At 43.4% G+C, this 16,466-nt stretch overlaps 1 protein-coding gene across 1 annotated transcript in view; it reads left to right on the top strand.

Annotated features, from left to right (window-relative positions):
- Positions 1–3,667: 3,667 nt before the first annotated feature.
- Positions 3,668–16,466, top strand: part of LOC126284466 (uncharacterized) — a 373,454-nt gene continuing 360,655 nt past the window's right edge. The window contains exon 1 of the mRNA XM_049983403.1: positions 3,668–3,719. Within this exon, the coding sequence (XP_049839360.1) occupies positions 3,672–3,719 (48 nt within the window). The 5' untranslated portion in view covers positions 3,668–3,671. The remainder of the gene's footprint in view (positions 3,720–16,466) is intronic.

The following is a 16,466-nucleotide window of genomic DNA, read 5'->3' as shown; positions in this document are numbered from 1 at the left end:
TCTCCATCTCCTCGTACTCTTGCGGCTTTATAGACAGCCCTGCAGGATCGATGGTATCAATGTGCCCTAGCATTACTTCAGACGTTAATTGTATCCATACCACGTCGTATTGCGGCACTTCTGCATGCTGGAAGGGACCCTACACGATATTAGACTCGTGTACCAGTATCATTGCCTCTTCAATGTATATTAACTGGCTAGGTAGCGCAATGACAACAACTTCAGCTGCCCACTCGAACTTGCTAGGCAAGCGATAATGTGAGAAACAGGTGAATGGCGCTCCGTCTGCTTGTTGACGTTATATACCATCTGATCAAAAATATCCGGACAACGCCATGTAATGCGGAATTGAGAACAAAATATCAAAAGATGTTGAACCGCCAATACAAAAAGAGGTGTTTTTTTTTGGGGGGGGGGGGGGGGGAATATTGTCCATAGAGAGGCCGTAACAGAACACTGGGTCGTTCAGGAGAGCTCATCGACTTCGAACGAATCAATCGAGGACATTTCTGGTCTACTAAATCTACCGACGTCGACTGTTGGTGACGTGACTGTGAAGTGGAAACCTGAAGGAACAACAGGAGCTAAACCAAAGAAAGGCACTCCTCATGTAGCCGGCCGCGGTGGTCTCGCGGTTCTAGGCGCTCAGTCCGGAACCGCGCGACTCCTACGGTCGCAGGTTCGAATCCTGCCTCGGGCATGGATGTGTGTGATGTCCTTAGGTTAGTTAGGTTTAAGTAGTTCTAAGTTCTAGGGGACTGATGACCTTAGAAGTTAAGTCCCATAGTGCTCAGAGCCATGTGTGAACTCCTCATGTACTGATAGAGGCCTTCGAGCACTGCGGATGGTTGTTGTAAGAAATCGCACGAAATGAGCGTATGGAATCATTATGAGCTCCATTGTGTTACCATCAGTCCAGCTAACACAATAGCTGTGCTTAGGGAGTCAAACAGAATGGAGTGTAGCCGCGGAGCAGATCTCTGTAGTCAATGCTAAGCCACACTTGAGGTCGTGTAAAGAACGACGCCACTGCACAGTGGATGCCCGGAAACGAGTGATTTTGGGTGATGGATGACGCTACACTCCATGGCAATCTGAGCGAAGGATTTAGGTTTGCCCATTGCCTGGAGAGCGTTACCTGCGAGCATGCGTAGAGTCAACACTGACATACAGAGAAGATGATATTGCCGGTATGGAGGTGTTTGTCGTAGTTAGCGTGTGATATCGCTTACGATACAGTTAAGTGCGTAGAGATACATACATTTTACAGCTTTGTGTACTGCGTACAGTAGAGCAACAGTTTGAAGAGGACGATCCTGTCTGTTACTATGACAATACACCCTGTCATTAAATGAAGTCTGTGAGGCAATACTTTGTGGTCCGTCTCATTACTGAAATGGACTGGTCTGCCCGTAATCTGGTCCATCATTTTATTCATGGGCATAATTTTCAGGAACTGTAGTGAAATATTTTTCAGAATAAAATTCATTCATTAGTTGCAAATATATGAAAATACATTTGCAACTGATGGCTGAATTTTACTCTGGAACCAATAGACGGGGATCCCGGCAACGATGCGTACCGTGACAGGCAATTTTGCCTAATACCCAAATAGGATAAGAAGAATGAATCTAACACCTTTGGGATGAGTCAGAACGTCGATTTCGCACGAAACCCTAGCATCCAACAGCACTTCCTTCTCCGGTGTCTGCTCCATTGCTCCACTGACATTGACACACTTTTTTTTAATGAACGCACCACCATTTGACTGTATTGTTTTTTAGTCAATTACAACCCAGGTTTCGGCCTTTTATGCCATTTTTAAGGGACTGAGGTTCCTTCATTAACACATATTGCAGGACATAAAGCTCATAATGATGATGAGCTTGATGTCCTGCGATTTGTGTTAATGGCATAAACTCAGTCACTTGAAAAGGGTATAAAAGGCCGACACCTGGGTCATAATTGAATAAACTACAATAGCGCCAAGTGGCGGTGTCTTCATTTAAAAATTATGGTATGATTGTAGCTAAGACACCTCATTTAAAGTATCTGGAGCAGAGTTCAGGTCTCAAAAAGGCGTAGGGTGGGTACACCTCTTATTAATATCCACTAATAGACTCCCCGATAATGTTGATCAGTGTATGAAACTGTGACGTAAGGCGGCGAGTACGGACCCGACGTATTTAAGGTAAAAATAACACTGATGCAAACAAGGGAACCTCCCCATCGCACCCCTCTCAGATATAGTTACAAGTTGGCACAGTGGATAAGCCTTGAAAAACTGAACACAGATCAATCGAGAAAACAGGAAGAAGATGTGTGGAACTATGAAAAAAAAGCAAAATATGCTAACTGAGTAGCCTATGCGCAAGATAGGCAACATCAAGGATAATGTGAGCTCAGGAGCACCGTGGCCCCGTGGTTAGCATGAACAGCTGCGGAATGATAGGTCCTTGATTCAAGTCTTCCCTCGAGTGAAAAGTTTAAGTTTTTATTTTCAGACAATTCTCAAAGTTCAGGCACTCACACATAATCAACTTCGCTCTCCAAAATTCCAGGACATGTTCAGATATACTGGGACATATGCGGGATTTGACGGTCTACACACGGAAAAACTAGGAAACGTTAAAAACATATGTTTTGACAGAGCACAGGGAAAACTGTGCGACTGCGAAACTGTTGCATTCATTTGTTGCAGTTTATGGGATAAACTCTTATGTTTTCATCACTTTTTGGGAGTGATTATCACATCCACAAGAAAACATAGATCGGGCAAGGTAGAAGAATCTTTTTACCCATTCGCAAAGAGTACAAGTTAGGTGGGTCGACAACATATTCCTGTCATGTGACGCACATTCCGTCACCAGTCTCGTATAGCATATATCAGACGTGTTTTCTGTGGAGGAATCGGTTGACCTATGACCTAGCGATCAAATGTTTTCGGCCCCCATTGGAGACGCACATCCTTTCGTCTACTAAACGCACGGTTTTGCGGTGCGGTCGCAAAACACAGACACTAAACTTATTACAGTGAACAGAGACGTCAATGAACGAACGGACAGATCATAACTTTGCGAAAATAAACTTTTCACACGAGGGAAGACTTGAACCAAGGACCTCTTGTCCCTCAGCTACTGACGCTAACCACGGGACCATGGCATTCCTGAGCTCACGTTCTCCTTCATGTTGCCTATCTTGCGCATGCAGTACTCAGTTTGTATATTTTGTTTATTTTTTTCATAGTTCCACGCAACTTCTTCCTGTTTTCTCGATTGATCTGTGTTCAGTTTCTCAAGGCCTATCCACTGTGCCAGCTTATAACTAAATCTGAGGGGGGTGCGATGGGGAGGTTCCCTTGTAAGCACAGCCTGCGATAGAGAGAATGGTCGTAGATGGAATGTGCAGATGTTTACGAGCGGTCCCTACAAAAGGCACAACGAACTACAGACAAAATAATATGAAGTGCGACGGCAAATGTAGCGTAGGTCACTGAGGACTGACCGCGCTCTCGGGGCACAGGTCGCCAGCGGCAGAGGACCCCTGGACGCAGTGGGTGTGGAGCCGCCCCGCCATCGGGAGAAACCTGGGCCGGGCGCCTTGCGACACTTTGCAGGCGAGGCCGCCGCACCTCTGGCTGGCAGCCACAGTGTGTCCAGCAGAACGGCAGCATGCGCTCCTACTCCGCCATACACCGCTGCGGGCTCGCCGTCCTCGTGGTAAGTCACGCCTGGCGTGGCTGCTCGCTGGCCTGTACTCGCCTCATGCCGCCAACGAGCACTAGCTCCGACGCCCCCTGCTGTCGTACTGTGAGCAGGCCCGTGATCCATTTCGTAGTCACATCGCACCTTTAAACCCGCAAGTCGTTAAGTGATTTAGTTACACCCACATCTCATCCTAGCACTGCACCTCGAACGATAAGAAATTTCGTGCTTCCTTGTGTGTGATAAAAAGCATATTTCAAGATCGTTGACAGCTATTGTTTATTTGACTTGTAAATTACAGATTTCAGCTTTCAGTCGTCCTTTTTAAATTTTATAGCTAGAAGCTAGCCATCCTCAATGCACTATTGTTTATGCTCAGTGTATTTAATGCCTGTTGGTCGGTCGGGCTTCATCCACAGTTCATTGAATACTACTGTTGGCGGAATGCGGGCTCTATGGAGGACACATCGGTTGGTTACATGGCGCCATATACACGGTGTTACAAAAAGGTACAGTCAAACTTTCAGGAAACATTCCTCACACACAAATAAAGAAAAGATGTTATGTGGACATGTGTCCGGTAAAGCTTAATTTCCATTTTAGAGCTCATTTCAGTTTCGTCAGTATGTACTGTACGTCATCGATTCACAATCAACGTATGTGGTCTGACGAGAATCCGCACGCAATTGTGCAATCACGTCATCAACACAGATTTTCTGTGAACGTTTGGACAGGCGTTGTTGAATGGGCCCCATGTTCTTCCACCTAGGCTCAATGGAGCACGTTATCGTGATTTCATACGGGATACTCTACCTGTGCTGCTAGAACATGTGCCTTTACAAGTACGACACAACATGTGGTTCATGCACGATGGAGCTCCTGCACATTTCAGTCGAAGTGTTCGTACGCTTCTCAACAGCAGATTCGGTGACCGATGGATTGGTAGAGGCGGACCAATTCCATGGCCTCCACGCTCTCCTGTCCTCAACCCTCTTGACTTTCATTTATGGGGGCATTTTAAAGCTCTTGTCTACGCAACCACGGTACCAAATGTAGAGACACTTCGTGCTCGTATTGTGTACGGCTGTGATACAATACGCCATTCTCCAGGGCTGCATCAGCGCATCAGGGATTCCATGCGACGGAGGGTGGATGCATGTATCCTCGCTAACGGAGGACATTTTGAATATTTCCTGTAACAAAGTGTTTGAAGTCACGCTGTTACGTTCTGTTGCTGTGTGTTTCCATTCCATGATTAATGTTATTTGAAGAGAAGTAATGAAATGAGTTCTAACTTGGAAGGTAAGCGTTTCCGCACACATGTCCACATAACATATTTTCCTTTTTTGTGTGTGAGGAATGTTTCCCGAAAGTTTGGCCGTACCTTTTTGTAACACCCTGTATGTGAGCTACGTATATAAACTTCAAGGGAAGTAAACCATCACAAATTTGCATCAGAATTACATAAAATGAAACATAACTAAGATTCTTCCATTGTCGTCCGACTTATTTCATATTTGCCATCAAGAAATAAAATTTCCATTTTTACTCCTTGTGAGTCCGTTATTATTATTAAAACATTTAAATTACGTAAGGTGGGTAAAACTTTCAAATATTTTTTTAAATATTTTAAAATTTTTTCAATTTTAAAAATGTTTTACCCACCTGACGTAATTTAAATGTTTTAATAACAATATCGGAGTGAACATGGAAATTTTATTACTTGATGGCAAATATGAAATAAGTCGGACGACAATGTAAGAATTTTACTTATGTTTCTTTTTATGTAATTCTTATGCAAATTTGAAGTGGTTTACTTCCCTTGAAGTTTATATACGTAGTTCACATAGATGACGCCATGTAACCAACCGATGTGTCCCCCATAGAGCCCGCCTTCCGCAAACAGTAGTATTCAATGAACTGTGGATGAAGCCCGACCAACAGGCATTACATGCATTGAGCATAAATAATACTGATATGTTATTTACAAACCATATGAGTTAAACCATTAATCGTAACTTTTTATGACATCTTCTATGTACTTCTTGTATTATTAGCATTGGGAATGGCTAGCTTCTAGCTGAAATCTAGATCTGCCAACAACATTTAAAAAGGACGACTGGTCGCTGAAATCTATAATTTACAAGTCAATGTAACAATCGCCCAATGCAACAGCTTTCTGAATGGAAGGTAACCTGATATTCTTTATCTGCTATCGATTTCTATCATTGATCATCTTCAGGTATAATAAAACTATTTACAACAGCCTACGAGGACAGATGCTTATTGTAGCGTCAAATACGATAAAATCCACCCTACGTCACTGTCGTCAATAGTAAAAAATACTATGCCGCCAATAGTATTTAGCTGATGCGTAAGTTGCTAGCTTTTGTTTTGCATGCTGGTATTCCGGTCGCTATGCCTTTGTTTATCGACTGTCATTTTTTATTTGTAATTTAGTCTTGATATTTGAGTATACATATTGTCATTGTGTCATTTTGATACAATGAGTGAAACTATGGACGCTAGAAAACGGAATACCAAGTGGAGAAATCGTAACATATCCGACAAGTTCCTATATTTGAGTTCAGCAGAGGGATGACAGCAGCAGAGACAGCCAAAAATAATTGCGCTGTGTGTCTGAATAATCCTATTAGACAGAGAATGACAAGAAAGTGGTTTTCTCGTTTCAGAGAGGACCATTTCGACATTAGTGACTCTCCTCGTTAGGAAGACCTTCGATGTCTGATGAAGATCCTTTAAGCGCATTAATCCACAATGAACCACGTCAGTGAACTCAAGACCTGGAAAATCCGATGAGCTGTGATCATTCCACCATCGTGTGATATTTGCTGTGTGGGTAGCGCATCCTCTAGCCCAAAATCACAAAAATCAGCGAGTGGTCATATGAGCGTCTCTGCTCGCTAGCCATCAATTGGCTCGTGAACAACGCCGAGCACTCTTATCCTGTATCGTTTGGTGACGAGGAACTGTGCCTTCATGCTACCATAATGAAAAGAAAGGAATGGCTGAGCTCAAATAAAGCAGCAACTCCCCATACAAAGGCTTGGGCTGATCCACAAAAGATAACGTTATGCACCTGCCGGAGCAGCGATGGTGTGGTGTGCTACGAATTGCTTCTCCGAGGTATAACCATCACTACTGACATTTACTGTCAACAACCGAGACGTCTTGCACCTGCCGTTCAAAAACAGCGACTAAGAAGCCTGTGTGATGTGATGCTATTTCACGATAACACCCGCTGGCATTCTTCTAGACTGATTCATTTCGTACCCCCTTGTTTACCTGATCTTGTGGCCTCAGATTTTCACCTTTTCCGCTGTTTATCGAACAACCCCCAAGAAAGTTCCTTTCCTGATGAAAATGCGCTCCGTACATTACTAGACGAGTTCTTCACCTCAAATTCAGGTGATTTTTCAGTCGCGGAATTGAAAAGTTATTCCAGCATTGGCAGACTGTTTTTAGTAGTGAAGGTGAATATATTATTGATGACTAAAGTCTGTTATGTGTATCCGTGGTGGTTATTAAACTTATAGAAAAACGCTATGAACTTATGCACCAACCTAATAGGATGTAATGACATAGGTAATGATCTGTATACACATGATAACTCAGCGTTTCACGTCCAAGTGCTCGGCAGAGCTTTCACGAAACATTTTCAGACTACTCGTGTTTCTCGACCGTTCCAGTCTCGAACACCACATGGGAAAAGATACCACTTACGTCTTCAGAGAGACTTCTGATTCGCCTTATTCCCTCATGACGGTCATTTCTCACTGCGTAAGTGGGAGTCGACGATATATCAATGTTTGCACTCTATCGTAATACTGTTATCTTTTCATAGTATTAGTCGACCACAATATTTTCGTACCTGAGAGTGAGGGCGATTCGATCGACTTACGGTGTGTTTTTATCGTGGTATTTCATGAGGATACGCTGAACCACTTGATAGCATATGCAAAACACTCTTGAAATCTTTCACAATACGATGCATACTGGCCGGCCGGTGTGGCCGAGCAGTTCTAGGCGCTTCAGTCTAGAACCGCGCTACCGCTACGGCCACAGGTTCGAATCCTGCCTCGGGCATGGATGTATCTGATGTGCTTAGGTTAGTTAGGTTTAAGTAGATCTAAGTTCTAGGGGACTGATGACCTCAGATGTTAAATCTCATAGTGCTCAGAGCCATTTGAACCATTTGAACGATGCGTATTCTTAGTCAACACTGTTTTTGTTTACTGTAATGTAATACAATGTACAATACGAGACTGGAATAGAAGGGAGAACCGATAGAGGTACTCAGGGTACCCTCCGCCACACACCGTCAGGTGGCTTGCGGAGTATCAATGTAGATGTAGATAGATGTAGAATGTCACCGCATGAGTCCGTTAACGGTCAAGGGAGATCAAAGGCAATAATATCGTGGTGGGGTACAAAGTGCTCATTACATACTGTTGTTGTTGTGGTCCTCAGCCCGAAGACTGGTTAGATGCAGCTCTCCACGCTACTATACAACATACATCCATTTGAATCTGCTTATTCTGTTCATAACTTGGTCGCCCTCCACAATATTTACCCTCCCACACTTTCCTTCATTACCACACTAACGATTGCCTGCAGACCACAGGATATCCCTTCTTTTAGTCAAGTTGTGCCACAGATTTCTTGTGTCCCCAGTTATATTCAGCATCTCCTCATTAGTTATGCAACTACCCATCTAATTTTCAGCATTCTACTGTGTCACCACATTTCAAAATCTTCTCTTCTCTGCTTGGCGCTCACGTTTCACGTCTTTTCATAGCTACATGCCATCTAAATGCCTTCGAAAAAGACTTCTTATTGGTTAAATTCGTACTCAGTGGTAACAATAAAAAAATGGTTCAAATGGCTCTGAGCACTATGGGACTTAACATCTATGGTCATCAGTCCCCTAGAACTTAGAAGTACTTAAACCTAACTAACCTAAGGACATCACACAACACCCAGCCACCTCGAGGCAGAGAAAATCCCTGACCCCGACGGGAATCGAACCCAGGAACCCGGGCGTGGGAAGCGAGAACGCTACCGCACGACCACGAGATGCGGGCATGTAACAATCGATAAATGTACTAAGTACCACGTGTGTCGGCTAGCAAAGAAATCTTGACAAGGACAGGGAAAACACACTGGGCTGTGGCGGCTCTCTGGATATTGGCCCTTGTCCTCTGTCTTGATCTCTGGTCCTTGGTTGGGACTCGAGCAGGAGGTGGCGAACCCTGGCGGAGAGAAAAGGAGTCCCTCGAGAGAGGTGAGGGGTGTACGATCCTAGCAAGTGCATCGCGTCGTGGCCGTCAATGTCGCCGGCGTCGACAGTGCTTGCGGCGTGTTGTGGACGGGCTGGGTAGACTCGGTGCTTGGAGGCCGTTGACGGCTGTTACTGTGCGAACCTCATTCACTTATCTGCCAATTGGAGAATTTGTGGTGTCAGACGTGGACCTTTGAAAATGTTTTAAGATGATTCTCCTGTGAACATGTTTTCTGGTCTTTATCTCTGCAAGTGCGTTTACCCAGAAGCTGCTTGAAGTGCAGTTTGCTGGCTGCTCTTGAACACTGAATTCACATTCAGACGAGTTACTGCGGGGGTCGTTGTCACGATCCGTTCAGAGTAGTGCTGAATAGTAATTCAGGTTATTCGCGCCTGTGTATGAGCTGTTTCGCTGACGTTCTTACCTTGAAAACCTGTGATCACTGTGCGTATTTGTTGTTTTACCACCTCTCAGTACCGGCACTTAGTCTGTTCTAGACAGTGCTGTGTACGGCCGAGCAGAGGTCGTATTCGACAGCCCTATTATTTCACCAGGTATTGTCTGGGGAGTTTTGCGAACTGCCTCTGCACCGAATAAGAAGTGACTATAAGGCAAATTCATAACTGGATATTTGGTGAACTATTTTATGGCAATTTTGCTGTAGTTTTGACCCGCACGTTTTGTTGATGTTGCTGTTGTAGTCTTCAGTCCTGAGACTGGTTTGATGCAGCTCTCCATGCTATTCTATCCTGTGCAAGCTCCTTCATCTCCCAGTACCTGCTGCAACCTACGTCCTTCTGAATCTGCATAGTGTATTCATGTCTTGGTCCCCCTCTACGATTTTTACCCTCCACACTGCCCTCCAATACTAAATTGGTGATCCCTTGATGCCTCAGAACATGACCTACCAACATACCCCTTCTATGTGCCACAAACTCCTCTTCTCGCCAATTCTATACAATACCTCCTCAGTAGTTATGTGATCTACCCATTTAATCTTCAGCATTCTTCTGTAGCACCACATTTCCAAAGCTTCTATTCTCTTCTTGTCCAAATTATTCATCATCCACGCTTCACTTCCATACATGGCTACACTCCATACAGATACTATCAGAAACGACTTCCTGACACTTAAATCTATACTCGACCGCACATTTTAAGATTTAAATTTCTTGTTCATATGATTTTGCTATAGCCCGCTATTTGTTCGTGGTTTATATTTTGTACACTCAGTTGAAACTGTCACCGCATGGGGATTCCTTGGTTTGTTTTGGGCTTAGCCTTATTAATTTCATTTGGCGTACACGCGGTTGGAGTGTCCGTAATTTAGTATTTACTAATACATGCTCTGCACTCCAGGTATCTATGCTAAACTTATGAAGAGACAAGCAGTCTTAGTTGTAGTGTTAATTTTTGTTATTACCTCACAAAGACGCCTTTCAACTTTATTTAGGCATATTCGGATTTGTCAGCGACGGATACATAGGATACTGCGCATAAAATATCCCAGCTGGTAAATGACCCTTGTCAAAACCTTAAAGCACTGCGCGACGTCCTTATTACGGCATGTGGAGCAGTCCAACGCAAACCAAACAGGATCAGGACTATACTAAAGCCTTACATCACGCCGGAGGTGTAGTGCGTGTTCTGGTTGCATACGTTACTTGATTTCTTGCGGGCCTTGTAATGCTATGGGCGAGCGTGAGTCCTCGAGTATGGTTGGGGCTTATAATCCTTCTTTCGCACACCCGTAGTCTATCAGTACACCGTTTGTCCCTTCGGCGGTTGTCGTGCGGTCGTGATAACGGGGCATTAACAGTGTCTGAGGTTGTGTGCGACGGTGTCACCGGTGCTCACCTCGTGCACAGAATTCATATACAAGATACATTGTACTCGTTTTGTACTACGCGTCAAAGTCTTTGACATGACTTTAGAGTGTTTACTTCAATAGCTTGTGCTCTCCAAGTGATCACTATAAAAAGTGTTTGAATTTAGTGTGTTACCATATCATCTGTTTATATATTGAGATTGGTATGCTTTTTCCTACTGTTGGTGTATTTTTATATTTCATAGTTAATGCTTTCCTAAAAATGTTGGTAGGCCTGAAGAATTTCACCCGCGGTATGGAGGTCTCCTGCCACCTTTAATAACGATTAGGACGTATTGTTCAAAATTATTTTAACTAGCAGCAGGGGTGGTGATCCTCTCATATTCCTGGATCGAGTTCTTACCCCTTATTGCCATCATTTTTTTCTTTCAAGGGGCAAATTATTTTTAGTACGGTTTCTGCACCTTGGGGCTTGTTACCTTTTGTAAATAAATTTCAGGAATTAACATTATTCGTGCGCCATTTTGTTTATTGCTAAAATTGTTACTGATTGGTTTATGTAAAATGAAGTGTCACTTACTGATCTTTTGCTCGCCATGGGGTTGTTATTATAGTGATTCAAACAAATTTTGAAGCTCCTTTAAAATAAACTATGGATTTTCTTTCTGAAACCTTTATATTGCCGACTTGTTATAAAAACTTAAACATTGTTTGAGTTTAGGGAAACTTTATACTTTCGTGCAGAGTTCATTCCGAAACGTTTTATGAATAAATCATTGTGCTTGCAATAAATTGTGAATGACGATCCAAAACTCTGGGCCCAGTCCTGCCATTAATATCCTTATTGGCGATTTTGGGACGCCGAGGTTTCCCTATTACGTACACAAGGAAATCGAAGGTAATAATATTAGATCAGTATCTAATCGATTTAACTTAAGAAGGAGGGATCTATTTTCCAGCATGAGATACATGAAACACTCACTGTCTGGTACCACACGCAAGCATTCACAAAAAAAAACGTTGACTTACTTCTGAAAATTAAGACCGTGAGTTATCGGAAGTTCTGTAGAAACATTATTTAAGCAACAAATCGAAGAAAAAGCACTGTAAGAATCTATTTAAAACTACAAGACGTAAGAGAGATCGTCTGACCACACGTAGCTCAAGGAGGCACCAACTAAGTTTAAGGAATAAAAATTGAGAAACATTGGAAATAACGTAAGTGCACCGACCAGCCCCTAAAACAGAGTCAGAGTGCACATTTTTCCCCTGGTGCATCGTTCCCCACAAGCCTCTTGCCAAAAGCCAATGGATGCAGCAAAAAAAGTGACACAGTGCCAACTTCTGCAACTAAAGCCGTTTGATCTCTCTACCCAGCGATCTCAGTGTCTATTTACATAGACAAAGATTTCAAGTTTGCGTCCTTTACGAACCAGTGGGACTGTGAAATCTGCTAGCCCGTTACAATAACTACTGCTACACTTAACACCAAGGAATAAGCGATGTAAACATTCCATCAGTGTACAGGTGTCAGTTATTTCGCTCAATATTTTACTCTTTTAAAGCAAAGGGAAGTTTATTACCTGCAGTCTTACAAAACGGTCGGCCCAGTTTGCAGCCGAAGTATTACAGGTTGCTATAGAATGGTTGGACGTCTTGATTACACGTCAACATTACTTCAACACACGTTAAAATCCCCTTCATATATTTTGTTGCGCTGTGAAAGTATGCTTACTACGTAATATTTCATTAGCAGCAGTCAAATCGAATTGCTGTTCATTCATTTATCAAACTTTTGTACAAGAAGGGTAATATTTCCAGTGCATTACTACAGCATTAATTTCTATGTATTCATGTCAAAATCTAACAGGTAGCAACTAGCTTCCAACGGATTTAGACTTTACTAAAGAAAAAGTTCTTCCATAACTCTGTCCTTCGCAGTTTTGACGTTAACAGCCTTTAATCTGTAATCCACTGCTCAAAATGTCCTTTGTTATCTTTCTGTTCATCATTAAACCACATTCCGTGTAAAGTATGTCGTACATTCGTTACAATAATACTACACCCTCCTTATATCCTTCCTTAAGGCTTATGTTGTTTGCAAACCTTAACATTAGTATTTGTCCCATTTGTACTTCTATTCTGCATCGAATTATCGCTACTTTTCTTTTTGCAAAAAAAGTGATAAATGCGATGGAAAAGAAGAGAACTGAAGTGTTTGAGATGGCCAGAAGTATGTCGAAAGGTAGGTGGACTGATAAGACGAGAAATGAAGAGGAGAGAACATGTTGAGAATAGGGACGGTATGTCTTAAATTTCAAGGAAGAATTGTATCAGTCTCAGCTGCATTCTGCACCTTCAAGCAGTTTATCATTACTAATGACAAACACATTAGTTTCACTCCCCAAGGGGAATAACGTGTCCTGGATCTCTATCCGCTCCCCAGCCCTCTGTTGACAAGGACTTTGGCAGATGAGCGACTTCTACTGCAAGTCTTAGCTGATTAGTTTTTATTTACAAATTAATATGAACAGTCATAACCGCAAGAAGCTTCTTTTTTTTTAAGTCATAAAAAAACCGCTGCTCTTCAAGAAAATTTGGAAATTTATGGTTAGGTCTTCTGGGACCAAACTGCTGAGGTCATCGATCCTAAGCTTACGCATTATTTAATCTAACTTAAATGAACTTACGCTAAAGACCTCACACACACCCATGCCCGAATGAGGACTCGAACCTCCGACGAAGGGAGGCGCGCCGACCGTGACAAGATGTTCCAGACCGCGCGGCTATCCCGCGTGGCGTCCTTCAGGAGAAATGGTTCAAATGGCTCTGAGCACTATGGGACTCAACTTCTGAGGTCATCAGTCCCCTAGAACTTAGAACTACGTAAACCTAACTAACCTAAGGACATCACACACATCCATGCCCGAGGCACGATTCGAACCTGCGACCGAAGCGATCGCACGGTTCCAGACTGAAGCGCCTAGAACTGCTCGGCCACACCGGCCGGCGTTCTTCAGGAGAAATGTTCTCATAACGTACTGATGAATCTTATTCAAAACTAGCTGAAAAGGATATACGTGTTCGTTTTTTCCGCGCGCTGTACGAGATTGGAATAATAGAGAAACTACAGTTTACTTGCTTTGAGAAGTGTCTGAATGCAACACCATCGTCTGCGAACAGCCTCGCGATACTTCCACTGCATCATTTATACACTACTGGCCATTAAAATCGATACACCAAGAAGAAATGCAAATGATAAACGGCTATTCTTTGGACAAATATATTATACTAGAACTGATCACATTTTCACGCAATTTGGGTGAATAGATCCTGAGAAATCAGTACCCAGAACAACTACCTCTGCCCGTAAAAACGGCCTTGATATGCCTATGCATTCAGTAAAACAGAGCTTGGATGGCGTGTACATGTACAGCTCCCATGCAGATTCAACACGATACCACAGTTCATCAAGAGTAGTGACTGGCGTATTGTGACGAGCCAGTTTCTCGGCCACCAGTAACCAGACTTTTCAATTGGCGAAAGTTCTGGAGAATGTGCTGGCCAGGGCAGCAGTCGAACATTTCCTGTATCCAGAAAGGCCCGTACAGGACTTGCAACATGTAGTCGTGCATTATCCTGCTGAAATGAAGGGTTTCGCAGGGATCGAATGAAGGGTAGAGCCACGGGTCGTAACAGATCATCTGAAATGTAACGTCCACTGTTGAAAGTGCAGTCAGTGCGAACAAAAGGTGACCGAGTCGTGTAACCAATGGCACCCCACACCATCACACCGGGTGATACGCCAGAATGGCTACAACGAATACACGCTTCCAATGTGCGTTCACCGCGATGTCGCCAAAGACGGATGCGACCATCATGATGTTGTAAACAAAACCTGGATTCATCCGAAAAAATGACGTTTTGCCATTCGTGCACCCAGGTTCGTCGTACAGTACACCATCGCAGGTGCTTCTGTCTGTGATGCAGCGTCAAGGGTAACCGCAGCCATGGTTTCTGACCTGATAGTCCATGCTGCTGCCAGCGTCGTCGACCTGTTCGTGCAGATGGCTGTTGTCTTGCAAACGTCCCCAACTGTTGACTCAGGGATCGAGACGTGGCTGCACGATCCGTTAAGGCATGCGCATAAGATGCCTATCGTCTCGACTGCTAGTGATACGAGGCCGTTGGGATCCCGCACGGCGTTCCGTATTACCCTCCTGAACCCACCGATTCCATATTCTGCTGTCATCGGATGTCGACTTCGCGAGCAGGTATGTAGCAATATGATAAACCGCAATCGCGATTTGGCTACAATCCGACCTTTATCAAAGTCTCCTCCTGACACGAGGCATCACAACAACGTTTCACCAGGCAATGCCGGTCAACTGCGTTTATGAGAAATCAGTTGGAAACTTTCCTCATGTCAGCACGTTGTAGGCGTCGCCACCGGCGCAACCTTGTGTGAATGCTCTGAAAAGCTAATCATTTGCATATCATAGCATCTTCTTCCTGTCGGTTAAATTTCGCGTCTGTAGCAATTCATCTTCGTGGTGTAGCAATTTTAATGGCCAGTGGTGATGTACTGAAGGATCAGTGGTCCTGTAACACCCTTGATTTCTGCACGAGCAGTTTTCGGTCATAAAACCTGGGCACTGTGGGGTTTCCTCTGAGGATCTTCAAGTTTCACCCTGCCTGACCTCTGCAGCCTCATGTAGCGGATCGTCGCTCCAGAGTTAGAATCTAAGGCCGACCTCTCTTTGTACGTATAAAGGCACATCGACGAGGAGCTGGTACGTCACAGTGTCGAATTGCACGTTTTCAATTCCGCGTCCCACTACACTGCGGAGCCTGAAATTAACAGTCTTTCTGGTCAGATTTTTGCCTCGTGGAGAGGAACGTGGTCAATGAGACGCGACATCGTTTTACGTCACAGGCAGAACTTTGAAGCTGACATATTATACTGAGTCAGACTACGTATTTGGCGGATTTCCTTCATTACATACACATGGTATGAAAACATGCTGTTCCAAAGCGTGCTGTTTTAGCGTGAATCCAAATTTAGAGATAATGAGATAATGAGACCAGGACAAATTTAGGAAAGATGCTGCTAACGTTTATCAGAGAATCCTAGACTAGTTTAAAAAAAACTCACCTTTCAAGAAATTCACTGTCGTGAGCATGAAAGACGAGATGACCTTTGGTAGCCTTATGTATATTGGAAGTGACCACAGTATAGAAATAAAAAGTGACGAATTGTACAATGAATTCGCATCGTTAAGAAGTGTCACCGAAACGTTTAGAATTTCAAATTTACCAACAGACCAAAAATGGATTCATTTCCTTAGTAAAGCTACAGCACCAAACTTATTAAAGGTAGCGAAATTTTTTCTATTTTTGTGACAATCCAAACGTGGAACAGGTGTTTACTCTGATGAAAAACTCGTGGACAGACGAGCGAATCTAACTTAATGTGAAATCTGTTTAAAAGTGAATTTCTTATAAAAATAACCTAAAATATGAGCTGCACAGAGTTGCTTTAACATGTCCTACATGAGAAGAGAATTCTAGAGGCTGCTAAATCAGACAGGAAGTACGTCTGAAGGTTTCAGCCCTAGCCCCACCGATTTT

This window comes from Schistocerca gregaria, chromosome 8 (assembly GCF_023897955.1).
Source record: "Schistocerca gregaria isolate iqSchGreg1 chromosome 8, iqSchGreg1.2, whole genome shotgun sequence".
In the NCBI taxonomy this organism is placed as follows: Eukaryota; Metazoa; Arthropoda; class Insecta; order Orthoptera; family Acrididae; genus Schistocerca; species Schistocerca gregaria.
Note: the sequence above shows the minus strand (reverse complement) of the source record. Positions and strands in the feature narration are given on the sequence as shown.